Source organism: Panulirus ornatus, chromosome 17 (genome assembly GCF_036320965.1).
Source record: "Panulirus ornatus isolate Po-2019 chromosome 17, ASM3632096v1, whole genome shotgun sequence".
Lineage (NCBI taxonomy): Eukaryota > Metazoa > Arthropoda > Malacostraca > Decapoda > Palinuridae > Panulirus > Panulirus ornatus.
Genome location: NC_092240.1, coordinates 22,648,788 through 22,676,768, shown reverse-complemented (window position 1 = coordinate 22,676,768; position 27,981 = coordinate 22,648,788). Strand labels below are relative to the sequence as shown.

Here is a 27,981-nt window from a genome sequence, read left to right as displayed (position 1 = left end):
TAGTATCTTTCTCCAGATCCTTGAATGCCACCTGCAAATTCTTGTGTTTCTCTAAATATTGCTCACACATTTAATGCTCCTGAAACCCCATTCTTCCTCCTCAGTTGCATGCACTGTGCATGGTACCACCCTTTTAATCACCACTGTTCCATACAGTTTTCCAGTTACTCTCTACAGATGTCTACTTCTTTAGTTCACACACTCAACCTCGTGCCTGTTGCCCTTATACCATAGCATTATACTTGCATGCTGCCAGTGTTCAGGCACTTTGCCATGACCCAGACATACATCCTAACCAACCAGTCAGCAAGCCTTCCCTTTCTCAAGGAATTTATCTGCAATACCATCCACTCTAGCCACTTTGTGATGTTTCATCTTATTCAAGGCTTTCACCACATCTTTCATCACCAAAGCACTTACCATGACTCTTGCTTTGCATGACTCCCTGACCCATACACCGTACACCTCCACCCTGTCATCAGATTCATTCAACAGTCCCTTAAAATAGTCACTCCATATCCTTATCACCTTATTACTACCTGTTACCACTTTCCCATATGCCCCCTTCCTTTAATGTTCTCATATGTTTTCTTGTATTTTCACTATTAACTTCCTTCCAAAACATTTTCTCCCTCAAGTTTGCTTATACTTGCTCACCTCAACTCTCATTTGCCCTGTTTCTCAGCCCCTGCTCTTTTCTCTTTACTTCTTGCTGCTTACCCATGTACATCTACAAATTACTCCTTTTTTTCCCCTGTACATCTCTCTTTTCTCTTTCATTATCAGCTTTCCATAGTCATCTCACCACTGAGTACCCTCTTTCACCTACCCCTCTCACACCTTCTGCCCTCCATACACTTTTCTCACACAGGCCAGCACTGATTCTCTAAATACCTCTCTTTACTCATCCACTCCCCTAGCTTTTTTTTACTTTCACCTTTTGCCATTCTACACTCAATCTCTCCTGGTATTTCTTCACACAAATCTCTTTTCCAAGCTCACTTACTCTCACCATATCATTTCTTTTAAGTTTCTTTGAACAAGAAGACCTTGATGACAGATTACTTTATTTTTATGAAACAGCCTTGTCAAAGGTGACCAGTTATTGTGGTGTTACCCTTTGGAGGCTGAGTGTGCTAATATTTGATGATGTGTTTGCAGATGGTAATGGAGAAATTTAAGAAATATCAGAACTTAGCATTTGCTGAGAGAGACAAGAAGAAAGCTGAATATGAAGAGATGGAGCGGAGAAAACAGGAGAAGATGAAAAAGAAGGAAATGGAGAGTGTCAAAGCGTCATATGAACCTAAAATTAAAGAACTGACTGAGGAAGAGGCCAATGAATTAGAAAAAAGTTTATCTAAGGTAAGAACTTGACAGAGAGTATCTTCTCATATATATATATTTATATATATTATTTTCTTTATACTTTTTTCCTATCCCTGGGGATAGGGGAGAAAGAATACTTCCCACGCATTCTCCACATGTCATAGAAGGCAACTATAGGGGACGGGAGTGGGCGACTAGAAACACTCCCCTTCTTGTATTTTAACTTTCTAAAAGGGGAGACAGAAGAAGGAGTCACACGGAGAGTGCTCATCCTCCCCTAAGGCTCAGACTGGGGTGTCTAAATATGTGTGGATGTAACCAAGATGAGAAAAAAGGAGAGAGAGGTAGTATGTTTGAGGAAAGGAACCTGAATATTTTGGCTCTAAGTGAAACGAAGCTCTAGGGTAAAGGGGAAGAGTGGTTTGGGAATGTTTTGGGAGTAAAGTCAGGGGTTGGTGAGAGGACAAGAGCAAGGGAAGGGGTAGCACTACTCCTGAAACAGGAGTTGTGGGAGCATGTGATAGAGTGTAAGGAAGTAAACTCTAGACTGATATGGGTAAAACTGAAAGTGGATGGAGAGAGATGGTTGATTATTGGTGCCCTTGCACCTGGGCAGGAGAAGAAAGATCATGAGAGGCAAGCGTATTGGGAGCAGCTCAGTGAGTGTGTTGGCAGTTTTGATGCATGAGACCAACTTATAGTGATGGGTGATTTGAATGCGAAGGTGATTAATGTGGCAGTTGAGGGAATAATTGGTGTACATAGGGTGTTCAGTGTTGTAAATGGAAATGGTGAAGATCTTGTAGATTTGTGCTGAAAAAGGACTGATAATTGGGAATACCTGGTTTAAAAAGAGAGATATACGTAAGTATGCATATGTAAGTAGGAGAGATGGCCAGAGAACATTATTGGATTATGTGTTAATTGATAGGCGCGTGAAAGAGAGACATTTGGATGTTAATGTGCTGAGAGGTGCAACTGGAGGGATGTCTGATCATTATTTTGTGGAGGCAAAGGTGAAGATTTGCAGAGGTTTTTAGAAAAGAAGAGAGAATGTTGGGATGAAGAGAGTGGTGAGAGTAAGTGAGCTCTGAAAGGAGACTTGTGTGAGGAAGTACCAGGAGAGGCGAGTGCAGAATGGAAAAAGGTGAGAGCAAAGGGCATAAAGGGAGTGGGGGAAGAATGGGATGTATTTAGGGAAGCAGTGATGGCTTGCGCAAAAGATGCTTGTGGTATGAGAAGCGTGGGAGGTGGGCATATTAGAAAGGGTAGTGAGTGGTGGGATGATGAAGTAAGATTATTAGTGAAAGAGAAGAGAGAGGCATTTGGACGATTTTAAGCAGGGAAATAGTGCAAATGACTGGGAGATGTATAAAAGAAAGTGGCATTATATCAAGAGAAAGGTGCAAGAGGTGAAAAAGAGGGCAAATTAGAGTTGGGGTGAGAGAGTATTATTAGATTTTAGGGATTATAAAAAGATGTTTATCCCTGGGGATAGGGGAGAAAGAATACTTCCCACGTATTCCCTGCGTGTCGTAGAAGGCGACTAAAAGGGGAGAGAGCGGGTGGCTGGAAATCCTCCCCTCTCGTTTTTTTTTCAATTTTCCAAAAGAAGGAACAGAGAATGGGGCCAGGTGAGGATATTCCCTCAAAGGCCCAGTTCTCTGTTCTTAATGCTACCTCGCTATCGCGGGAAATGGTGAATAGTACGAAAGAAAGAAAGAAAAAGATGTTTTGGAAGGAGGTAAATAAAGTGCGTAAGACGAGAGAGCAAATGGGAACATCGGTGAAGGGGGCTAATGGGGAGGTAATAACAAGTAGTGGTGATGTGAGAAGGAGATGGAGTGAGTATTTTGAAGGTTTGCTGAATGTGTTAGACGATAGAGTGGCAGATATAGGGTGTTTTGGTCAAGGTGGTGCGCAAAATGAGAGGGTTAGGGAGAATGATTTGGTAAACAGAGAAGAGGTAGTGAAAGCTTTGCGGAAGATGAAAGCCAGCAAGGTGGCGGGTTTGGATGATATTGCAGTGGAATTTATTGAAAAAGGGGGTGACTGTGTTATTGACTGGTTGGTTATTCCCAGATATTTACAGCACTTCACTTCCTCTGTTTTTTCTTCATTCAAACTCACATCCCAGCCCACCTGTCCCTCAATTCTGCTAAATCTGATAACCTTGCTTTTATTCACATTGACTCTCAACATTCTCCTTTCACACACACTTCCAAGTTCAGTCACCAACTGCATACTCATCCCTCTTTCCAAGACTCTTGCATTTACCTCTCTCACCATCCCATCCATAAACAAATTGAAGAACCATTGTGAGATTACACAATCCTACTGCAGACCAACCTTCACTTGGAACCATTCACTGTCTTTTCCTACTTGTATACAGAGCATATGAAGCAGCTGAGAGAAACCCTAGAATGATCTGTGGGCCCTGGTTGTTGACAGATGGCTTTGGTTTTGGTGCATTACACATGACAACTAAAGAATGGATGTGATTGTATGAGAACTTTTCTTCGTCTGTCCCTAGCACTACCTGATTACTGTGGGAAACAGTGGACAAGTTTGATAAGAGCATACAGATAAGTAATAAACAGTTAATATAAACATCATTTTCATTAGTCAACTGGATCTACAATAGTACAGGTGTATTTCACCTACTCACCTGCAGTCCTCTTGCATTCGGAGGTTTTCATTATTTGGAGCGACTTGAGGATTGTTTTTCTTCATGGGTGTCGATGTCATTCACCTTAGAATGGCCTAGAATTTGACATTCACATTTTAGACTTGGCCTATAGGGTGACTTCTTAGATTTTGAAGGACTTTTTTTATTGTCATACACAGTAGTTGATAACCTAGTCCTCACATATTGCTGTCACAATTCTTTTTACATCTCATGTCACACATCAGCTCTTCCTTACTATTTTTCCATTTAACCATCTCTTCTGTTTAACAAGCTTGATTTTATACCCCTTGATTTTGTCTTGCCTCATACAGAAATATTTTTTGAGTATTTACTCAGAAATTACTTACAACTGAAGAATTTAGTGAAGATTCTCCATAAGTCACCTTTCTTAAATGATGAAAAAGTGGATATTAGATGAGTCTTTTCATAGAGATAGAGGAACGGATATTAAAGGGACACACCATGCAAAGTTAATGATATTTATAAGCTATGAGATCCAGGTAGAGAGCAGTTAGAGTTAACAGTGATGTAGGTGTAGAAGCATAAATCATGTTTGAATGATGGATGAAATGGATATTGGATGTGCCTTTTTATAAAAAGCAAAAATACGAAGGAGTACTTTAGGTATTTTTAGAGGTTTTTTATTGTACAAAAGGACACATGGTTTAAGGCTACTGATTAGCTTTTACAACCCACATGAACCAAGTGGAAGGCAGTCAGGGCAAACATAGGGTTATCTTTTTACTGCAGTGTACAAATTAGCCTCTGTGTGCAATTTTTATCAATATGCACACCTATTTTGACATTATTTATGCTGACACATTATGACACAACATGTAGGTTATCAAGAATATTTTTATTGTAGATTGAAATTCAGCAGCTATCTCGTACGGGATATGGATTTGATATATTTTATCTTTTTCTGTTTTTCAGGACTCTGCTATGACTGTGCAGCCTGAAAAAGAAGAGAAAGTGGATGATGGAGATGATGAGGATGATGAGAATAGTAAAGGAAAGATTAAACCAAATGCAGGGAATGGCTGTGATTTGGACAAGTACCGGTGGACACAAACACTGCAGGAAGTTGAGGTAAATGTGAAAAATTTTGCTCCTTTTTTGTCCACAATTTTATCATTGTTTGCAAATGTAGAATGGTAATTGGTAAAGAAATACTGGGCAGCTTTTGGCAAAATATTATGTCAGCAGAACATGCATTGAATGATTTAAGATATGTTGAATTAGAGAAGGGTTTAGAAATTGATGAGAAGTCAGAATGTCATGGAGACTGGTTTTTTGAAGAGAAAAAGGTGGTGAAGCCTTGCATGAAGTAAAATGCAGGAAGTCAGCTAGAGTAGATGGTATTGCAATTGAGTTTCAGAAAAAAAGAGGTGACTGTGTTGTTGATTGGGTAGTTAGGATTTTCATTGTATTTATGGATCATGTGAGGTATCTGACAATTGGGGAGGGCATGTATAGTGCTCATATATGAAGGCAATGGGGACAGAGATATGTGTTCAAACTACAGAGGTATAGGTTTATATGGAGTTCATGCAAAGTTGTATGAGAGAGTGGTGATTGAAAGGATGAAGACTTGTACAGATAATCAGATTGGGGAGGAACAGTGTGGTTTCAGAAGTGGTAGAGGATGTGTGGATGAGGAGTTTGCTTTAAAAAATGTGTTTAAGAAATACTGAGACAAACAGATGGGTTTGTATGTGGCATTTGTGGACTTGGAGAAAACATATGATTGGGTTGATAGAGATGCCTTGTGAAAGATATTAAGTAGAAATGGTATGGGAAGGAAGCTGCTAGAAGCAGTGAGAAGTGTTTATGAAGGTGTTAGGCATGTGTACAAGTAGGAAGACAGGGGAGTGAGTGGTTACAAATGGAGGCTGGTCTGCAGCAGGTGTGTGTGATATCACCATGGTTGTTTGATTTGTTTATAGATGGGGTGGTGAGGGAGGTAAATGCAAGGGTTTTGGTGAGAGGGGCAAGTATGCAGTCTATAGGGGATGAGGGGGTTTTGGGAAGTGAGTCAACTGTTGTTTGCTGGGAAAAGAGCACTGTGGGTAAATTCACATGAGAAACTGCAGAAGTTGGTAACCGCGTTTGAGAAAGTGTTGAAAGAAGGAAGTTGAGAGCAAGTGTGAATAAAAGCAAGGTTATTAGTTTTAGTAGGGTAGAGGGAGAGGTTTGTTAAGGTGTGAGTTTGAATGGAGAAAATTAGGAGGAAGTGAAATGTTTTAGATATCTGAGAGCAGAATCATGAGAGAGGAAGTGGGTGAGTATGCGAAGGTTCTGGGAGCATTGAACAATGTTCCATTATTTGGCTGGGCAAATATGGGTATGAAGCGATAGTAGTCTCAGCAATGTTGCATGGATGTGAGGCATGGGCTACAGATTAAGTTCTTTGGAGAATGGTAATGTTAGAAATGAAGTATTTGAGGATAGTATGTAGTGTGAGATAGGTTAATAAAGTATCTAGTAAAAGTGTCAGAGAGTGGTGTGGTAATGGGTAGAGTGTGGTTGAGAGAGCTGAAGAGGGTGTGCTGTAGTGGTTTGGACATATGGAGAGAGAGAGTGAGTGAGAAGAGGTTGACAAGGAGGATATGTTTTAGAAGTAGAGGTGACAAGGAGAAAGGGGAGACTAAATTGGAGATGGAAACATGGTTTGAAAAAGATTTTGAGTAATTGGGGCCTAAGCATGCATAATGGTGAAAGATGTGTGTGGAATTGTGGATTGGAATGATGTGGTATGCAGTTGGTGACTTACTGTTGATGGACTGAATCAGGGTGTGTGAAGCTACCTGGGTAAAGTATGGAAAAGCCTGGGGGGCCTGGTTATGGGTAGAGGGCTGGCTGTGGTTATGGGCATTGCATATGACATCCAGAGTAGAGATGTGGGTGACTGCGGCCTTTCTTTGTCAGTCCCTTACCCTACTTTGCTGATATGAGAAACAGCGATCAAGAACAAAAAAGATTAATATGGTTGAAAGTCCTTAAAGGAGGAATTAATCCTTGAAAGAAATAAAGAAATGCAATGAGTGAGGAGAGATATTTTAGGTGAGGATGCCAGGGGAATAGCTATTACTTGTTAGCATTGGAGGTATTTAGTGTTTTATAGTATGGAAGCATGAGTGGAGATGACAGTCTATCTTTGAGAATACTGAATAGCTAAGAGAAGTGCAGTGATGTAGCATATTTCTTCTCTTCAGGATTAGAGAATTTGAGTATATTTGTCAATAATCTCAAGACTTTTAAGTATGAAGTACATTTCATATAATGGAAGCAGTTAAAGATGACATGAGTAGTATCTTATAGCAGGAGGGTGGTTGTAAAATTGCAGTAAAATTACCAGACTTTATGGTGTTTTTGTTGGGATTACTTATTATGGGAATGGATTCAGTAGCAACTCATTTACAACCTGTACTATTATTAGATACAGGAAAGATCAAGTTGTCAGGACTTTTTGCTCAATCTATATTGACTCACAGAATTGTTTTTTGATTTTTGGTTGCTGATATTGTTGCCTGATTTTAGCAGAGTGAAAGGGGAGGAAAATTTTTGATGCTTATATGTTGTTAGTTTTCATGAAGTAGGCTTCCAAATAATTTATTGGCTCTGTTTGCTCACATCCATTCTCCAGCTGTCATGTGTGTTGCACTGAACCCACAGTTCCATATCCTTATCCAGGCCCTGTAGACCTTCCCATGGTTTCCCATATCATTTCATATGGTCTGGTTCAGTCCATTGACATCACATTGCCCTCTGTATTCTATATTGCTGCAGTTCACTCTATTCCATTTAAGCCGTACATCATCCTTATTCACTCTATCCTTCCGTATCCAGTTTGGCCTTCCTCTTTTCTCTCCACTTCTGATACTTATATCCTCGTTGTCAACCTCTATTCATGCATTCTCTCCATATGTGTCTACCCATTTCAGCACACACTCTTCAGCTCTCTCAACCATACTCTTCTTATTGATATGTACTCTGGAATATTGGTTAGATATTAAAAACGAGACCGGGTTATAGTGATGGGTGATTTGAATGCAAAGGTGAGTAATGTGGCAGTTGAGGGAATAATTGGTATACATGGGGTGTTCAGTGTTGTGAATGGAAATGGTGAAGAGCTTGTAGATTTATGTGCTGAAAAAGGACTGATGATTGGGAATACCTGGTTTAAAAAGCGCGATATACATAAGTATACTTATGTAAGTAGGAGAGATGGCCAGAGAGCATTATTGGATTACGTGTTAATTGACAGGCGTGCGAAAGAGAGACTTTTGGATGTTAATGTGCTGAGAGGTGCAACTGAAGGGATGTCTGATCATTATCTTGTGGAGGCTAAGGTGAAGATTTGTATGGGTTTTCGGAAAAGAAGAGTGAATGTTGGGGTGAAGAGGGTGGTGAGAGTAAGTGAGCTTGGGAAGGAGACCTGTGTGAGGAAGTACCAGGAGAGACTGAGTACAGAATGGAAAAAGGTGAGAGCAATGGAAGTAAGGGGAGTGGGGGAGGAATGGGATGTATTTAGGGAATCAGTGATGGATTGCGCAAAAGATGCTTGTGGCATGAGAAGAGTGGGAGGTGGGTTGATTAGAAAGGGTAGTGAGTGGTGGGATGAAGAAGTAAGAGTATTAGTGAAAGAGAAGAGAGAGGCATTTGGACGATTTTTGCAGGGAAAAAATGCAATTGAGTGGGAGATGTATAAAAGAAAGAGACAGGAGGTCAAGAGAAAGGTGCAAGAGGTGAAAAAAAGGGCAAATGAGAGTTGGGGTGAGAGAGTATCATTAAATTTTAGGGAGAATAAAAAGATGTTCTGGAAGGAGGTAAATAAAGTGCATAAGACAAGGGAGCAAATGGGAACTTCAGTGAAGGGCGCAAATGGGGAGGTGATAACAAGTAGTGGTGATGTGAGAAGGAGATGGAGTGAGTATTTTGAAGGTTTGTTGAATGTGTTTGATGATAGAGTGGCAGATATAGGGTGTTTTGGTCGAGGTGGTGTGCAAAGTGAGAGGGTTAGGGAAAATGATTTGTTAAACAGAGAAGAGGTAGTGAAAGCTTTGCAGAAGATGAAAGCCGGCAAGGCAACAGGTTTGGATGGTATTGCAGTGGAATTTATTAAAAAAGGGGGTGACTGTATTGTTGACTGGTTGGTAAGGTTATTTAATGTATGTATGACTCATGGTGAGGTGCCTGAGGATTGGCGGAATGCGTGCATAGTGCCATTGTACAAAGGCAAAGGGGATAAGAGTGAGTGCTCAAATTACAGAGGTATAAGTTTGTTGAGTATTCCTGGTAAATTATATGGGAGGGTATTGATTGAGAGGGTGAAGGCATGTACAGAGCATCAGATTGGGGAAGAGCAGTGTGGTTTCAGAAGTGGTAGAGGATGTGTGGATCAGGTGTTTGCTTTGAAGAATGTATGTGAGAAATACTTAGAAAAGCAAATGTATTTGTATGTAGCATTTATGGATCTGGAGAAGGCATATGATAGAGTTGATAGAGATGCTCTGTGGAAGGTATTAAGAATATATGGTGTGGGAGGCAAGTTGTTAGAAGCAGTGAAAAGTTTTTATCGAGGATGTAAGGCATGTGTACGTGTAGGAAGAGAGGAAAGTGATTGGTTCTCAGTGAATGTAGGTTTGCGGCAGGGGTGTGTGATGTCTCCATGGTTGTTTAATTTGTTTATGGATGGGGTTGTTAGGGAGGTAAATGCAAGAGTTTTGGAAAGAGGGGCAAGTATGAAGTCTGTTGGGGATGAGAGAGCTTGGGAAAGTGAGTCAGTTGTTGTTCGCTGATGATAGAGCGCTGGTGGCTGATTCGTGTGATAAACTGCAGAAGCTGGTGACTGAGTTTGGTAAAGTGTGTGGAAGAAGAAAGTTAAGAGTAAATGTGAATAAGAGCAAGGTTATTAGGTACAGTAGGGTTGAGGGTCAAGTCAATTGGGAGGTGAGTTTGAATGGAGAAAAACTGGAGGAAGTGAAGTGTTTTAGATATCTGGGAGTGGATCTGGCAGCGGATGGAACCATGGAAGCGGAAGTGGATCATAGGGTGGGGGAGGGGGCGAAAATTCTGGGGGCCTTGAAGAATGTGTGGAAGTCGAGAACATTATCTCGGAAAGCAAAAATGGGTATGTTTGAAGAATAGTGGTTCCAACAATGTTGTATGGTTGCAAGGCATGGGCTATGGATAGAGTTGTGCGCAGGAGGATGGATGTGCTGGAAATGAGATGTTTGAGGACAATGTGTGGTGTGAGGTGGTTTGATCGAGTGAGTAACGTAAGGGTAAGAGAGATGTGTGGAAATAAAAAGAGCGTGGTTGAGAGAGCAGAAGAGGGTGTTTTGAAGTGGTTTGGGCACATGGAGAGAATGAGTGAGGAAAGATTGACCAAGAGGATATATGTGTCGGAGGTGGAGGGAACGAGGAGAAGAGGGAGACCAAATTGGAGGTGGAAAGATGGAGTGAAAAAGATTTTGTGTGATCGTGGCCTGAACATGCAGGAGGGTGAAAGGAGGGCAAGGAATAGAGTGAATTGGAGCAATGTGGTATACCGGGGTTGACGTGCTGTCAGTGGATTGAATCAAGGCATGTGAAGCGTCTGGGGTAAACCTATGGAAAGCTGTGTAGGTATGTATATTTGCGTGTGTGGACGTATGTATATACATGTGTATGGGGGGGGGGGGTTAGGCCATTTCTTTCGTCTGTTTCCTTGCGCTACCTCGCAAACGCGGGAGACAGCGACAAAGTATAATAAAAAAAAAAAATAATTAAAAACGGATTTCTTCTCGAAATATGGAATTTCTGGGTATGCTCTTTTTAACAATGATAGGGAAAATAGAGTTGGTGGTGTTGTCTTGCTCTTTGTTAAGGTTCATCTGAAAAATGTTAGCTTCTGATAAAATCATTTGTAATTTTTTGTAGATAGTGAAGTTGAGTTTCTTAAGAAAATAACTAGGATTAGTGTATAGGTCCCCAACACAAACACCAGAGTTAGACAAAAGACTTTGTGATCAGATAGCAAAGATCAGTAATGAACACATTTTTTATCATAGCTGAAGATTTTAACATGCCATTATCAACAGTATCCAAGTGGGGAAATCCTTGTCAGGTAGCTCTGCAAATGGGCTCTACCTAGAGAAAATTTTGTTAGTGCCCTAATGCAATTGATTGAGAAACTTACTCTTGACAAGAACACATGAGGATTTTGTTTAAGATGTTGCAGCTGCGGAAAAAACCTACTCTTGTCAAGAACACGTGAGGATTTTGTTTAAGATGTTGCAGCTGGGGAAATCTTAGTGCAAATGATCATCAGAAAACTACTTTTCACTTAAGCCTGTAATGCTAGTCAACATCAGAGTCACACACAAAAAAATATAGGTATTTTACTTGAAAATTTTAAAGATTTTCACATTTCTCTTGACAGGCAGATGTGGGATGATATCATAAATGAAAATGAGTTGGACATTTGTTAGAAGAGCTTCTGTAAATTGTTCAAAAGCAGTGTTTGGATACACATGGTTCTCTGTTTAGTAGACAGTCTTTTTCCAAAGAGAAACCAGAATAGTGGAACTATGACGTTACCAAGTATTTGTTGTCTTAGAAAACAGCTTATTAAGAAATTAAAGAGACCAGTAACCATCATTGTAGAGCAAATTATGTAGATCTTCAAAGAGAAAGTAAGAGATTTACACAGAGTAAATGTCACTATAAACCATATATTGTTGCAGATAGCAAGAGAAACCTTAAAAAGTTTTAAGGATATATTAGAAGCAAGAGAGTCATTATCCCGTCAGTTAATCCATTAATATGAAAAATGTTGACTTGTTTCAAGACAACGAAGACTTGGCAAATATTTTACTGACATTTTTGCATCCATATTTATAATTGAAGAGAGAACTCATGTCCTAAACCCAGTTCCCTTCCTAAGAAAGGAAAATGTTTTGTTACATATTGACATAGCACAAAATGGAATGAAAGGAAATAAAACAGCAGGCCCAAATAAGTTTTATCTGAGTGCAATGAAAAAGGTTAAGAGTGAGACAGTTAAATCCTTAACTGCTCTTTTCTTTAAGTCACTTTCCTTTGGGAAGTTTCCAGGAATGGGAGCTCACTAATGTAACACCCATTTTTAAGAATGGTAATAGATCACTGCCTAGAAATTATCATCCAGTTAATGTCACTTCTGTAGGTAGTAACCTCATGGAAACCACTCTGTGGAATAAGATAGTAAACCATCTTCCTTATGACAAACTGCCTGGAAAGGACCCAACAGTCTGTTGGTGTATGAATTCTTTTGTGTTAGAATAAGGCAAGAATGTAGATGACAGGCTGTTATCGCCTTGTAAAATGATCATTTAGAGGCATTTCACTGTATGCTATTATGTGCATCCTTTTTTGATGTTGCTTTTCATGTTTGCAGAATCAGGTTGTTTAGACCATTTACAGTACTGTAGATAAGAGAGTGGTTGTAAAATCCTAGCTCCATTAAAGTCAGCAAGTCAGTAATATTGGTGCTTCCAAACAGAGCATGGTCAGCACAATAGGTTTCTGCCATTATTCCAGCTCTTTTCCCTGGAAGAGCAACTTTGCCATTCCTTTGCCCCTACTGGATGCTTTTCTGATGTTCTATCATAATCTAGGATGTGACTTTCTGTCTCTTTAAGACATCTTGGTAGCACTCCATTGCTTCATGAATAACCCTTGCAGGTCCCTTTCCTTATTAGAACTAAATTGAAACTTTCCTCCTCAGCAGTTTACAAACCCGTTTCTCAATGCTTTTTGTCTTTCAAATACCTGCTTGAATGAGCCAATGCTCCATCATGGTAATTTTCATGATACAGAATTGTGTATAGGGTTAGTCATATTCCTGTGGCTCCTTTCATTGAGGAAGGCTTCTCAGGTGGATCTCTTCATCTCTGCAGTGAATGCCCTGGTACTTACTTATATCTGTTGTTTTATAAAGGAGCAATAGCACTGGATGCCCTGATTGTGGATTGGAAGTGTTTTAACCAAATTTACATCTTCCAGTAATCATTTAGGGTGTGTTCTCCTGAAACTAATTGTTTCTTATGGTTTAATGACTGGTAGCCCCAATGTGGGAAAGACACTTTTAAAACTAGGAATTTCCTTGACTGATACTGCAATTTTCTTAGATCTTTTCACCCTGCAGCAGGATCCCAGAATTAAAGTGCTGGGTTTTGGAATTTATAAGAATAGACTTTTTCAAATGCCCTTATAGTCTGAAATTTGGTGAATGTATAAGATAAAATTCCTTGTGATTTTTGTACTGCTCGATGCAGTTTCAGTGTCTGGATGACATTTCTGCTGCTCTCTCAAGATTAAGAATTCTTCTGAAATATCAGAATTCTTATCTCCCCTTTTCATGATAAGACTCAAGTTGTATTGTTGCCTGTCATTTGACTTGGGATGAACCTTTCTGGACTTACTTGAGGTTGTGATTAAGGAGCATTGCTCTCCCTTTACAACCTAAGTGGGAGTTTTCAAGGGGTTGAACTTATGATTACCTATTTAGCAGTTACCTGTTTGTACTCTGTGGGGAAGGAGTTTCACACATATGAGGCCCCATCTCTTGAACATTCTTTAGTGTCATATATCTTGATAGATTTAGGTATGCTGTCTGCATTAATCATCTTTAGTAGAAGATTTTTTTTTTGATTTAGCACTGCAGTGTTTTATGAAAACTTTTACTGGTACTCCTCGGTGCTGGAAGGAAAGTTAGTAAGATACATTCAGTGTGCAAGCTGAGTGAATCAAGTGAAGGCTAATATTTGTAAACTTTGATGATTATTTGGAAAACTTCTGCTTGATAATATCATGCCTGATGCCCTATTAAATTTGTGAGAATTCATTGAGATCACCATATATTATTTAGATGTTTTAAAGAATGCTAGAAGCTCTGCTTAGCAAGGATCATCCCATCTAGGACTAAGATTTGTGTTTTGTTGGCCCATTGTGGCATGTTTCTAAGAGCCAGTGAATTGAGGAATATATCTTCCATTCTGGCTTTTCTGAGGAACATTTTCCTGATGGTCCTTAGCATTCCTCAAACACTTTTTTTTTTAATAATGCCTTACTCTAGACATCAAAGATCAACTGTATGTGACATTGGGCACAGGCTTGCTAAAATGTTACAGGTTAACCATCGAGGTAGCCATTATTAACATAACTGTCATCTTTGTTGATAAGTTTTTTAAACTTCTTCCTTCTTGTTTGTATGCTCTTGAACTTCATGGAACAAACCATGCATGGAGATAAAGGTGAGTTCTGTAGAATAAAGTAGTGTGCCTATCTGGGGCAGTATCAAATTAGCAGATTTCCAGTTTGCTACCTCCTGTCCTGCCTTTCCATCTCTTTTATAAATCTATTCTTATAAACCAGTGGTATCTGCCACTAGGGTGACACAGCCAATTTCGTGGCCAGTTTTATGAAATCACTGCTGAATTGAGGTGACTGGTTGGTAGAGGGGTGAACCCACACTGAACTGTAGTTGATAACTGCTGAGTAGGTGGATGAATAGGTAGATGGCAAGGGGTTGGATGTGTCTAACTTTTAGGGATCTTGGAGACTCACTGAAAGCATAAGGGACACTACCTGAGATGTACAGCAAGATATACAGTGTTTATTATTCAAAACTTGCATTTTTCATTTTTAGTATGTCAGCTTTGATTCTACACTGAGGCTGATTTATTTTGATGTAATTAGTAAGGCATTTTTTTTTTTTTTTTTTTTTTTTTTTTATACTTTGTCGCTGTCTCCCGCGTTTGCGAGGTAGCGCAAGGAAACAGACGAAAGAAATGGCCCAACCCCCCCCCCCATACACATGTACATACACACGTCCACACACGCAAATATACATACCTACACAGCTTTCCATGGTTTACCCCAGACGCTTCACATGCCTTGATTCAATCCACTGACAGCACGTCAACCCCTGTATACCACATCGCTCCAATTCACTCTATTCCTTGCCCTCCTTTCACCCTCCTGCATGTTCAGGCCCCGATCACACAAAATCTTTTTCACTCCATCTTTCCACCTCCAATTTGGTCTCCCTCTTCTCCTCGTTCCCTCCACCTCCGACACATATATCCTCTTGGTCAATCTTTCCTCACTCATTCTCTCCATGTGCCCAAACCATTTCAAAACACCCTCTTCTGCTCTCTCAACCACGCTCTTTTTATTTCCACACATCTCTCTTACCCTTACGTTACTTACTCGATCAAACCACCTCACACCACACATTGTCCTCAAACATCTCATTTCCAGCACATCCATCCTCCTGCGCACAACTCTATCCATAGCCCACGCCTCGCAACCATACAACATTGTTGGAACCACCATTCCCTCAAACATACCCATTTTTGCTTTCCGAGATAATGTTCTCGACTTCCACACATTTTTCAAGGCTCCCAAAATTTTCGCCCCCTCCCCCACCCTATGATCCACTTCCGCTTCCATGGTTCCATCCGCTGCCAGATCCACTCCCAGATATCTAAAACACTTCACTTCCTCCAGTTTTTCTCCATTCAAACTCACCTCCCAATTGACTTGACCCTCAACCCTACTGTACCTAATAACCTTGCTCTTATTCACATTTACTCTTAACTTTCTTCTTCCACACACTTTACCAAACTCAGTCACCAGCTTCTGCAGTTTCTCACATGAATCAGCCACCAGCGCTGTATCATCAGCGAACAACAACTGACTCACTTCCCAAGCTCTCTCATCCCCAACAGACTTCATACTTGCCCCTCTTTCCAGGACTCTTGCATTTACCTCCCTAACAACCCCATCCATAAACAAATTAAACAACCATGGAGACATCACACACCCCTGCCGCAAACCTACATTCACTGAGAACCAATCACTTTCCTCTCTTCCTACACGTACACATGCCTTACATCCTCGATAAAAACTTTTCACTGCTTCTAACAACTTGCCTCCCACACCATATATTCTTAATACCTTCCACAGAGCATCTCTATCAACTCTATCATATGCCTTCTCCAGATCCATAAATGCTACATACAAATCCATTTGCTTTTCTAAGTATTTCTCACATACATTCTTCAAAGCAAACACCTGATCCACACATCCTCTACCACTTCTGAAACCGCACTGCTCTTCCCCAATCTGATGCTCTGTACATGCCTTCACCCTCTCAATCAATACCCTCCCATATAATTTACCAGGAATACTCAACAAACTTATACCTCTGTAATTTGAGCACTCACTCTTATCCCCTTTGCCTTTGTACAATGGCACTATGCACGCATTCCGCCAATCCTCAGGCACCTCACCATGAGTCATACATACATTAAATAACCTTACCAACCAGTCAACAATACAGTCACCCCCTTTTTTAATAAATTCCACTGCGATACCATCCAAACCTGCTGCCTTGCCGGCTTTCATCTTTCGCAAAGCTTTTACTACCTCTTCTCTGTTTACCAAATCATTTTCCCTAACCCTCTCACTTTGCACACCACCTCGACCAGTTTCTTATTTATAGTATGTATATTAGGTGATATGTTAATGTTAATGTGCTGAGAGATGCAACTGGAGGGATGTCTGATCATTATCTTGTGGAGGCAAAGGTGAAGATTTGTAGAGGTTTTCAGAAAAGAAGAGAGAATGTTGGAGTGAAGAGAGTAGTGAGAGTAAGTGAGCTTGGGAAGGAGACTTGTGTGAGGAAGTACCAGGAGAGACTGAGTGCCGAATGGAAAAAGGTTAGAGCAAAGGACGTAAAGGGAGTGGGGGAAGAATGGGATGTATCTAGGGAAGCAGTGATGGCTTGCGCTAAAGATGCTTGTGGCATGAGAAGCTTGGGAGGTGGGTAGATTAGAAAGGGTAATGAGTGATGGGATGAAGAAGTAAGATTATTAGTGAAAGAGAAGAGAGAGGCTTTTAGACGATTTTTGCAGGGAAATAATGCAAAGGACTGGTAGATTTATAAAAGAAAGAGGCAGGAGGTCAAGAGAAATGTGCGAGAGGTGAAAAAGAGGGCAAATGAGAGTTGGTGTGAGAACTAGGGCATGTGAAGTGTCTGGGGTAAACCATGGAAAATTTTGTGGGGCTTGGATGTGGAAAGGGAGCTGTGGTTTCGGTGCATTATACATGACAGCTAGAGACTGAGTGTAAACGAATGTGGCCTTTGTTGTCTTTTCCTAGCGCTACCTCGCACATATGCGGGGAGATGGGGTTGTCATTTTATGTGTGGCGGGGCAGTGACGGGAATGAATAAAGGCAGCAAGTATGAATTACGTACATGTGTATATATGTATATGTCTTTGTATGTTTATATATGTATACGTTGAAATGTATAGGTATGTATATGTGCGTGTGTGGACATTTATGTTCCCTGTCCTTGTATTTTGATTTTCTAAAAGGGGAAACAGAAGAAGGAGTCACACGGGGAGTGTTCATCCTCCTCGAAGGCTCAGATTGGGGTGTCTAAATGTGTGTGGATGTAACCAAGATGAGAAAAAAGGAGAGATAGGTAGTATGTTTGAGGAAAGGAACCTGGATGTTTTGGCTCTGAGTGAAACGAAGCTCAAGGGTAAAGGGGAGGAGTGGTTTGGGAATGTCTTGGGAGTAAAGTCAGGGGTTAGTGAGAGGACAAGAGCAAGGGAAGGAGTAACACTACTCCTGAAACAGGAGTGGTGGGAGTGTGTGATAGAGTGTAAGAAAGTAAACTCTAGATTGATATGGGTAAAACTGAAGGTTGATGGAGAGAGATGGGTGATTATTGGTACATATGCACCTGGGCATGAGAAGAAACATCATGAGAGGCAAGTGTTTTGGGAGCAGATGAGTGAGTGTGTTAGTAGTTGTGATGCACGAGACTGGGTATAGTGATGGGTGATTTGAATGCAAAGGTGAGTAATGTGGCAGTTGAGGGAATAATTTATGTACATGGGTTGTTCAGTCTTTTAAATGGAAATGGTGAAGAGCTTGTAGATTTATGTTCTGAAAAAGGACTAGTGATTGGTAATACCTGGTTTAAAAAGAGAGATATACATAAGTATACGTATGTAAGTAGGAGAGATGGCCAGAGAGCGTTAATGGATTACGTGTTAATTGATAACCGCATGAAAGAGAGACTTTTGGATGTGCTGCGAGGTGCATCTGGAGGGATGTCTGATCATTATCTTGTGGAGGCGAAGGTGAAGATTTGTAGAGGTTTTCAGAAAATAAGAGAGAATGTTGGGATGAAGAGAGTTTTGAGAGTAAGTGAGCTTGGGAAGGAGACTTGTGTGAGGAAGTACCAGGAGAGACCGAGTGCAGAATGGAAAAAGGTGAGAGCAAAGGATGTAAGGGGAGTGGGGGAGGAATGGGATGTATTTAGGGAAGCAGTGATGGCTTGTGCAAAAGATGCTAGTGGCATGAGAAGCATGGGAAGTGGGCAGATTAGAAAGGGTAGTGAGTGGTTGGATGAAGTAAGATTATTAGTGAAAGATAAGAGAGAGGCATTTGGATGATTTTTGCAGGGAAATAATGCAAATGAGTGGGAGATGTATAAAAGAAAGAGGGAGGAGATCAAGAGAAAGGTGCAAGAGGTGAAAAAGAGGGTAAATGAGAGTTGGGGTGAGAGAGTATCATTAAATTTTAGGGAGAATAAAAATGTTTTGGAGGGAGGTGAATAAAGTGTGTAAGATGAGAATAAATGGGAATATCAGTGAAGGAGGCTAATGGGGAGGTGTATAACAAGTAGTGGTGATGTTAGAAGGAGATGAAGTGAGTATTTTGAAGGTTTGTTGAATGTGTTAGATGATAGAGTGGCATATATAGGGTGTTTTGTTCGAGGTGTTGTGCGAAGTGAGAGGATGAGGGAGAATAATTTGGTAAACAGAAAAGAGGTAGTGAAAGCTTTGCGGAAGATGAAAGCCGGCAAGGCAGTGGGTTTGGATGATATTGCAGTGGAATTTATTAAGAATGTGGGTGACTGTGTTGGTGACTGGTTGGTGAGGATATTCAGTGTATATATGGGTTATGGTGAAGTGCCTGAGGATTGGCGGAATGCATGCATAGTGCCATTGTACAAAGGCAAAGGGGATAAAGGTGAGTGTTCAAATGACAGAGGTATACGTTTGTTGAGTATTCCTGGGAAAGTATATGGGAAGGTATTGACTGAGAGGGTGAAGGCATGTACAGAGCATCAGACTGGGGAGGAGCAGTGTGGTTTGAGAAGTAGAGGATGTGTGGATCAGGTGTTTGCTTTGAAGAATGTATATGAGAAATACTTAGAAAAACAAATGGATTTGTATGTAGCATTTATGGATCTGATACTTAGAAAAACAAATGGATTTGTATGTAGCATTTATGGATCTGGAGAATGCATATGGTAGAGTTGATAGAGATGCTCTGTGGAAGGTATTAAGAGTATACGGTGTGGGAGGCAAGTTGCTGGAAGCAGTGAAAAGTTTTTATCGAGGATGTAAAGCATGTGTATGAGTAGAAGAGAGGAAAGTGATTGGTACTCAGTGAATGTCGGTTTGCGGCGGGGGTGCGTGATGTCTCCATGGTTGTTTAATTTGTTTATGGATGGGGTCGTTAGGGAGGTGAATGGAAGAGTTTTGGAGAGAGGGTCAGTTGTTCGCTGATGATACAGGGCTTGTGGCTGATTCGGGTGAGAAACTGCTGAAGCTGGTGACTGAGTTTGGTAAAGTGTGTGAAAGAAGAAAGCTGAGAGAAAATGTGAATAAAAGCAAGGTAATTAGGGACAGTAGGGTTAAGGGACAAGTCAGTTGGGAGGTAAGTTTGAATGGAGAAAAACTGGAGGAAGTGAAGTGTTTTAGATATCTGGAAGTGGATTTGGCTGCGAATGGAACCATGGAAGTGGAAGTGAGTCACAGGGTGGGGGAGGGGGCGAAAGTTCTGGGAGCGTTGAAAAATGTGTCGAAGGTGAGAACATTATCTCGGAAAGCAAAAATGGGTATGTTTGAAGGAATAGTAGTTCCAACAATGTTATATGGTTGCGAGGCATGGGCTATAGATAGGGTTGTGCAGAGGAGGGTGTATGTGTTGGAAATGAGATGTTTGAGGACAATATGTGGTGTGAGGTGGTTTGATCGAGTAAGTGATGAAAGGGTAATAGAGATGTGTAGTAATAAAAAGAGAGTGCTTAAGAGAGCAGAAGTGGGTGTATTGAAATGGTTCGGTCACTTAATGAGAATGAATGAGGAAAGATTGACCAAGAGGATATATGTGTCAGAGGTGGAGGGAACGAGGAGAAGTGGGAGACCAGATTGGAGGTGGAAGGATAGAGTGGAAAAAGATTTTGAGTGATAGGGGCCTAAACATGCAGGAGGATGAAAGGTGTGCAAGGAATAGAGTGAATTGGAACGATGTGGTATACCGGGGTCAACGTGCTGTCAGTGGATTGAACCAGGGCATGTGAAATGTCTGGGGTAAACCATGGAAAGTATTGTGGGGCCTGGATGTGGAAAGGGAACTATGGTTTCAGTGCATTATTACATGACAGCTAGAGACTGAGTGTGAACGAATTGGGCTTTTGTTGTCTTTTCCTAGTGCTACCTTGCACACATGAGGGGGGAGGGGGTTGTTATTTCATGTGTGGCGAGGTGGCAATGGGAATGAATAAAGGCAGACGGTATGAATTATGTACATGTGTATATATATATTTTTTTTTTTTTTTTTTTTTATACTTTGTCGCTGTCTCCCGCGTTTGCGAGGTAGCGGAAGGAAACAGACGAAAGAAATGGCCCAACCCCCCCCATACACATGTACATACACACGTCCACACACACAAATATACATACCTACACAGCTTTCCATGGTTTACCCCGGACGCTTCACATGCCTTGATTCAATCCACTGACAGCACGTCAACCCCTGTATACCACATCGCTCCAATTCACTCTATTCCTTGCCCTCCTTTCACCCTCCTGCATGTTCAGGCCCCGATCACACAAAATCTTTTTCACTCCATCTTTCCACCTCCAATTTGGTCTCCCTCTTCTCCTCGTTCCCTCCACCTCCGACACATATATCCTCTTGGTCAATCTTTCCTCACTCATTCTCTCCATGTGCCCAAACCATTTTAAAACACCCTCTTCTGCTCTCTCAACCACGCTCTTTTTATTTCCACACATCTCTCTTACCCTTACGTTACTTACTCGATCAAACCATCTCACACCACACATTGTCCTCAAACATCTCATTTCCAGCACATCCATCCTCCTGCGCACAACTCTATCCATAGCCCACGCCTCGCAACCATACAACATTGTTGGAACTACTATTCCTTCAAACATACCCATTTTTGCTTTCCGGGATAATGTTCTCGACTTCCACACATTTTTCAAGGCTCCCAAAATTTTCGCCCCCTCCCCCACCCTATGATCCACTTCCGCTTCCATGGTTCCATCCGCTGACAGATCCACTCCCAGATATCTAAAACACTTCACTTCCTCCAGTTTTTCACCATTCAAACTCACCTCCCAATTGACTTGACCCTCAACCCTACTGTACCTAATAACCTTGCTCTTATTCACATTTACTCTTAACTTTCTTCTTCCACACACTTTACCAAACTCAGTCACCAGCTTCTGCAGTTTCTCACATGAATCAGCCACCAGCGCTGTATCATCAGCGAACAACAACTGACTCACTTCCCAAGCTCTCTCATCCCCAACAGACTTCATACTTGCCCCTCTTTCCAGGACTCTTGCATTTACCTCCCTTACAACCCCATCCATAAACAAATTAAACAACCATGGAGACATCACACACCCCTGCCGCAAACCTACATTCACTGAGAACCAATCACTTTCCTCTCTTCCTACACGTACACATGCCTTACATCCTCGATAAAAACTTTTCACTGCTTCTAACAACTTGCCTCCCACACCATATATTCTTAATCCCTTCCACAGAGCATCTCTATCAACTCTATCATATGCCTTCTCCAGATCCATAAATGCTACATACAAATCCATTTGCTTTTCTAAGTATTTCTCACATACATTCTTCAAAGCAAACACCTGATCCACACATCCTCTACCACTTCTGAAACCGCACTGCTCTTCCCCAATCTGATGCTCTGTACATGCCTTCACCCTCTCAATCAATACCCTCCCATATATATATATATATATATATATATATATATATATATTTTTTTTTTTTTGCCGCTGTCTCCCGCGTTTGCGAGGTAGCTCAAGGAAACAGACGAAAGAAATGGCCCAACCCACCCCCATACACATGTATATACATACACGTCCACACACGCAAATATACATACCTACACAGCTTTCCATGGTTTACCCCAGACGCTTCACATGCCCTGATTCAATCCACTGACAGCATGTCAACCCCGGTATACCACATCGATCCAATTCACTCTATTCCTTGCCCTCCTTTCACCCTCCTGCATGTTCAGGCCCCGATCACACAAAATCTTTTTCACTCCATCTTTCCACCTCCAATTTGGTCTCCCACTTCTTCTCGTTCCCTCCACCTCCGACACATATATCCTCTTGGGCAATCTTTCCTCACTCATTCTCTCCATGTGCCTAAACCATTTCAAAACACCCTCTTCTGCTCTCTCAACCACGTTCTTTTTATTTCCACACATCTCTCTTACCCTTACGTTACTTACTCGATCAAACCACCTCACACCACACATTGTCCTCAAACATCTCATTTCCAGCACATCCATCCTCCTGCGCACAACTCTATCCATAGCCCACGCCTCGCAACCATACAACATTGTTGGAACCACTATTCCTTCAAACATACCCATTTTTGCTTTCTGAGATAATGTTCTCAACTTCCACACATTCTTTAAGGCTCCCAGAATTTTCGCCCCCTCCCCCACCCTATGATCCACTTCCGCTTCCATGGTTCCATCCACTGCCAGATCCACTCCCAGATATCTAAAACACTTCACTTCCTCCAGTTTTTCTCCATTCAAACTCACCTCCCAATTGACTTGACCCTCAACCCTACTGTACCTAATAACCTTGCTCTTATTCACATTTACTCTTAACTTTCTTCTTTCACACACTTTACCAAACTAAGTCACCAGCTTCTGCAGTTTCTCACATGAATCAGCCACCAGCGCTGTATCATCAGCGAACAACAACTGACTCACTTCCCAAGCTCTCTCATCCCCAACAGACTTCATACTTGCCCCTCTTTCCAAAACTCTTGCATTCACCTCCCTAACAACCCCATCCATAAACAAATTAAACAACCATGGAGACATCACACACCCCTGCCGCAAACCTACATTCACTGAGAACCAATCATATATATATATATGGAAGGTATTAAGAATATATGTGTGAGGCATGTGTACGTGTAGGAAGAGAGGAAAGTGATTGGTTCTCAGTGAATGTAGGTTTGCGGCAGGGGTGTGTGATGTCTCCATGGTTGTTTAATTTGTTTATGGATGGGGTTGTAAGGGAGGTAAATGCAAGAGTCCTGGAAAGAGGGGCAAGTATGAAGTCTGTTGGGGATGAGAGAGCTTGGGAAGTGAGTCAGTTGTTGTTCGCTGATGATACAGCGCTGGTGGCTGATTCATGTGAGAAACTGCAGAAGCTGGTGACTGAGTTTGGTAAAGTGTGTGGAAGAAGAAAGTTGAGAGTAAATGTGAATAAGAGCAAGGTTATTAGGTACAGTAGGGTTGAGGGTCAAGTCAATTGGGAGGTGAGTTTGAATGGAGAAAAACTGGAGGAAGTGAAGTGTTTTAGATATCTGGGAGTGGATCTGTCAGCGGATGGAACCATGGAAGCGGAAGTGGATCATAGGGTGGGGGAGGGGGCGAAAATTTTGGGAGCCTTGAAAAATGTGTGGAAGTCGAGAACATTATCTCGGAAAGCAAAAATGGGTATGTTTGAGGGAATAGTGGTTCCAACAATGTTGTATGGTTGCGAGGCGTGGGCTATGGATAGAGATGTGCGCAGGAGGATGGATGTGCTGGAAATGAGATGTTTGAGGACAATGTGTGGTGTGAGGTGGTTTGATCGAGTAAGTAACGTAAGGGTAAGAGAGATGTGTGGAAATAAAAAGAGCGTGGTTGAGAGAGCAGAAGAGGGTGTTTTGAAATGGTTTGGGCACATGGAGAGAATGAGTGAGGAGAGATTGACCAAGAGGATATATGTGTCGGAGGTGGAGGGAACGAGGAGAAGAGGGAGACCAAATTGGAGGTGGAAAGATGGAGTGAAAAAGATTTTGTGTGATCGTGGCCTGAACATGCAGGAGGGTGAAAGGAGGGCAAGGAATAGAGTGAATTGGAGTCATGTGGTATACAGGGGTTGACGTGCTGTCAGTGGATTGAATCAAGGCATGTGAAGCGTCTGGGGTAAACCATGGAAAGCTGTGTAGGTATGTATATTTGCGTGTGTGGACGTGTGTATGTACATGTGTATGGGGGGGGGGGGCCATTTCTTTCGTCTGTTTCCTTGCGCTACCTCGCAAACGCGGGAGACAGCGACAGAGTATAAAAAAAAAAATATATATATATATATGTGTGTGTGTGTGTGTGTGTGTGTGTGTGTGTGTGTGTGTGTGTGTATATGAGTGGATGGGCCATTCTTAGGCTGTTTCCTGGCACTACCTTTGCTGATGCAGGAAACAGTGACTATGTATGATAAATGAAATAGATAAATGATAAGTAATGACAAATTGGAAAAACATTTCTAAACAAATAGTATGGAGTTTGAGAATGTGTGGAAGACCATAAAGATGACTGCATTATGAATGAGGCCATAGAAAAGAACCATTACAATAAAAAAGGACTTTCTTTCATCTCCAGTAATAGTTTCCCCAGGTGATTGAAGCAAATTGATGCACTGATATGCTGTTTTTGATGATGTCCTACCTTGTAATTAAGAGTACTACATACTGAAGTTATTTATGTTTGGATAACAGTGTAATGTAAAGAAAACCATTGTTCTTTCAATGTTTATTTACAGTCTCAGAATAACAGGTGCTCTTCACAGAAAAGCAGTTTCACTAAGTTAAAGTTTATTTATTTTACATTTGTAAGTGCTGTATTGAAGATACTGTAGCAGAATTTGCTGTAGGTGCAGTGCTATTGTGTGATCTAGTTAGGACTTGGAACCTTGATATCCAGTACCTTGCCTTGTGATGAAATATATATATATATATATATCCCTGGGGATAGGGGAGAGAAGAGAACACTTATGTATTACCTGCCTGTTGTACAAGGTGATTAAAGGAGATAGGAACAGGGGGCTGGAATTCTCCTCACCAGTTTTTACTTTTCCAGAAGAGGGAACAGAGAAGACTGCCTAGTGAGGATTTTCTCTAAGGCTCAGTCCTCTGTTCCTGACGCATATGTGGAAAATTGCAAATAGGTATGATATATATATATATATATAATTTTTTTTTTCTTTTTTTTTGCTTTGTCGCTGTCTCCCGCGTTTGCAAGGTAGCGCAAGGAAACAGATGAAAGAAATGGCCCAACCCACCCCCATACACATGTATATACATGCGTCCACACACGCAAATATACATACCTACACAGCTTTCCATGGTTTACCCCAGACGCTTCACATGCCCTGATTCAATCCACTGACAGCACGTCAACCCCGGTATACCACATTGATCCAATTCACTCTATTCCTTGCCCTCCTTTCACCCTCCTGCATGTTCAGGCCCCGATCACACAAAATCTTTTTCACTCCATCTTTCCACCTCCAATTTGGTCTCCCACTTCTCCTCGTTCCCTCCACCTCCGACACATATATCCTCTTGGTCAATCTTTCCTCACTCATTCTCTCCATGTGCCCAAACCATTTCAAAACACCCTCTTCTGCTCTCTCAACCACGCTCTTTTTATTTCCACACATCTCTCTTACCCTTACGTTACTCACTCGATCAAACCACCTCACACCACACATTGTCCTCAAACATCTCATTTCCAGCACATCCATCCTCCTGCGCACAACTCTATCCATAGCCCATGCCTCGCAACCATACAACATTGTTGGAACCACTATTCCTTCAAACATACCCATTTTTGCTTTCCGAGATAATGATCTCGACTTCCACACATTCTTCAAGGCTCCCAGGATTTTCGCCCCCTCCCCCACCCTATGATTCACTTCCGCATCCATGGTTCCATCCGCTGCCAGATCCAGTCCCAGATATCTAAAACACTTCACTTCCTCCAGTTTTTCTCCATTCAAACTTACCTCCCAATTGACTTGACCCTCAGCCCTACTGTACCTAATAACCTTGCTCTTATTCACATTTACTCTTAACTTTCTTCTTTCACACACTTTACCAAACTCAGTCACCAGCTTCTGCAGTTTCTCACATGAATCAGCCACCAGCGCTGTATCATCAGCGAACAACAACTGACTCACTTCCCAAGCTCTCTCATCCACAACAGACTTCATACTTGCCCCTCTTTCCAAAACTCTTGCATTCACCTCCCTAACAACCCCATCCATAAACAAATTAAACAACCATGGAGACATCACACACCCCTGCCGCAAACCTACATTCACTGAGAACCAATCACTTTCCTCTCTTCCTACACGTACACATGCCTTACATTCTCGATAAAAACTTTTCACTGCTTCCAACAACTTGCCTCCCACACCATATATTCTTAATACCTTCCACAGAGCATCTCTATCAACTCTATCATATGCCTTCTCCAGATCCATAAATGCTACATACAAATCCATTTGCTTTTCTAAGTATTTCTCACATACATTCTTCAAAGCAAACACCTGATCCACACATCCTCTACCACTTCTGAAACCACACTGCTCTTCCCCAATCTGATGCTCTGTACATGCCTTCACCCTCTCAATCAATACCCTCCCATATAATTTACCAGGAATACTCAACAAACTTATACCTCTGTAATTTGAGCACTCACTCCTATCCCCTTTGCCTTTGTACAATGGCGAGGTAGCGCCAAAAAGCAGATAAAGAAGAATGGCCCATCCACTCATATACACATATATATACATAATGCTTATACATGCACATATACATACATATACATGTTAACATATACATATACATACATACACATACATAGACATATACATATGTACACATGAACATATTCGTATTTGCTTGCCTTCATCCATTCCTGATGCTACCCTGCCCCATAGAAAACAGCCTCACTACCCCCTGCTTCAGCGGGGTAGCGCCAGGAAAACAGACCAAAAAGGCCACATTTGTTCACACTCAGTCTCTAGCTGTCATGTTTAATGCTCTGAAACCACAGCTACATATCCACATCCAGGCCTCACAGACCTTTCCATGGTTTACCCCTGACGTTTCACATGCCCTGGATCAGTCCATTGACAGCACATCGACCCTGAATTAACACATTGTTCCAATTCTCTCCATTCCTCTCACCCTCCTGTATGTTCAGGCCCTGATCACTGAAAATCTTTTTCACTCCATCCTTCCACCTCCAATTTGGTCTCTTGCCTCTTGTTCCTTTTACCTCTGACACATATATCCTCTTTATCAACCTTTCCTCATTCATTCTCTCCATATGTCCAAACTATTTCAACACTCTTCTGCTTTCTCAACCACACTTTTTTTTTCCACACATCTCTCTTACCCTTTTATTACATACTTGATAAAACCACCTCACATCACATATTGTCCTCAAATATTTGATTTCCAACACATACATATTATTTTGTATCATATATATTCGTCATTGCCCACATCATTGAAGTAGCATTTACAACAGAGGACAGAGCCTAAGAGGGGAGATCCTCACTTCGCCCCTTCTCTGTTCCTTCTTTTGGAAAAGTAAAAACTGGAGGGAAGGATTTCCAGCTCCTGCTTCCTCCCCTTTTAGTTGCTTTTTATGACCTGCAGGGAATACTTGGGAAGTATTCATTCTCCTCTATCCCCAGGGATAATTTATATATGGTGGCCATTTTTATGTAAGCGAAGTAACATCA

At 41.4% G+C, this 27,981-nt stretch overlaps 1 protein-coding gene across 2 annotated transcripts in view; it reads left to right on the top strand.

The window, feature by feature from the left end:
- nudC (nuclear distribution C, dynein complex regulator) overlaps positions 1-27,981 on the top strand; it is a 404,242-nt gene that overhangs the window by 30,719 nt on the left and 345,542 nt on the right. For both annotated transcript variants that reach the window (XM_071672093.1, XM_071672092.1), the window contains exons 4-5: positions 1,162-1,365; positions 4,952-5,107. In XM_071672093.1, coding sequence (XP_071528194.1) covers positions 1,162-1,365; positions 4,952-5,107 — 360 coding nt within the window. The remainder of the gene's footprint in view (positions 1-1,161; positions 1,366-4,951; positions 5,108-27,981) is intronic.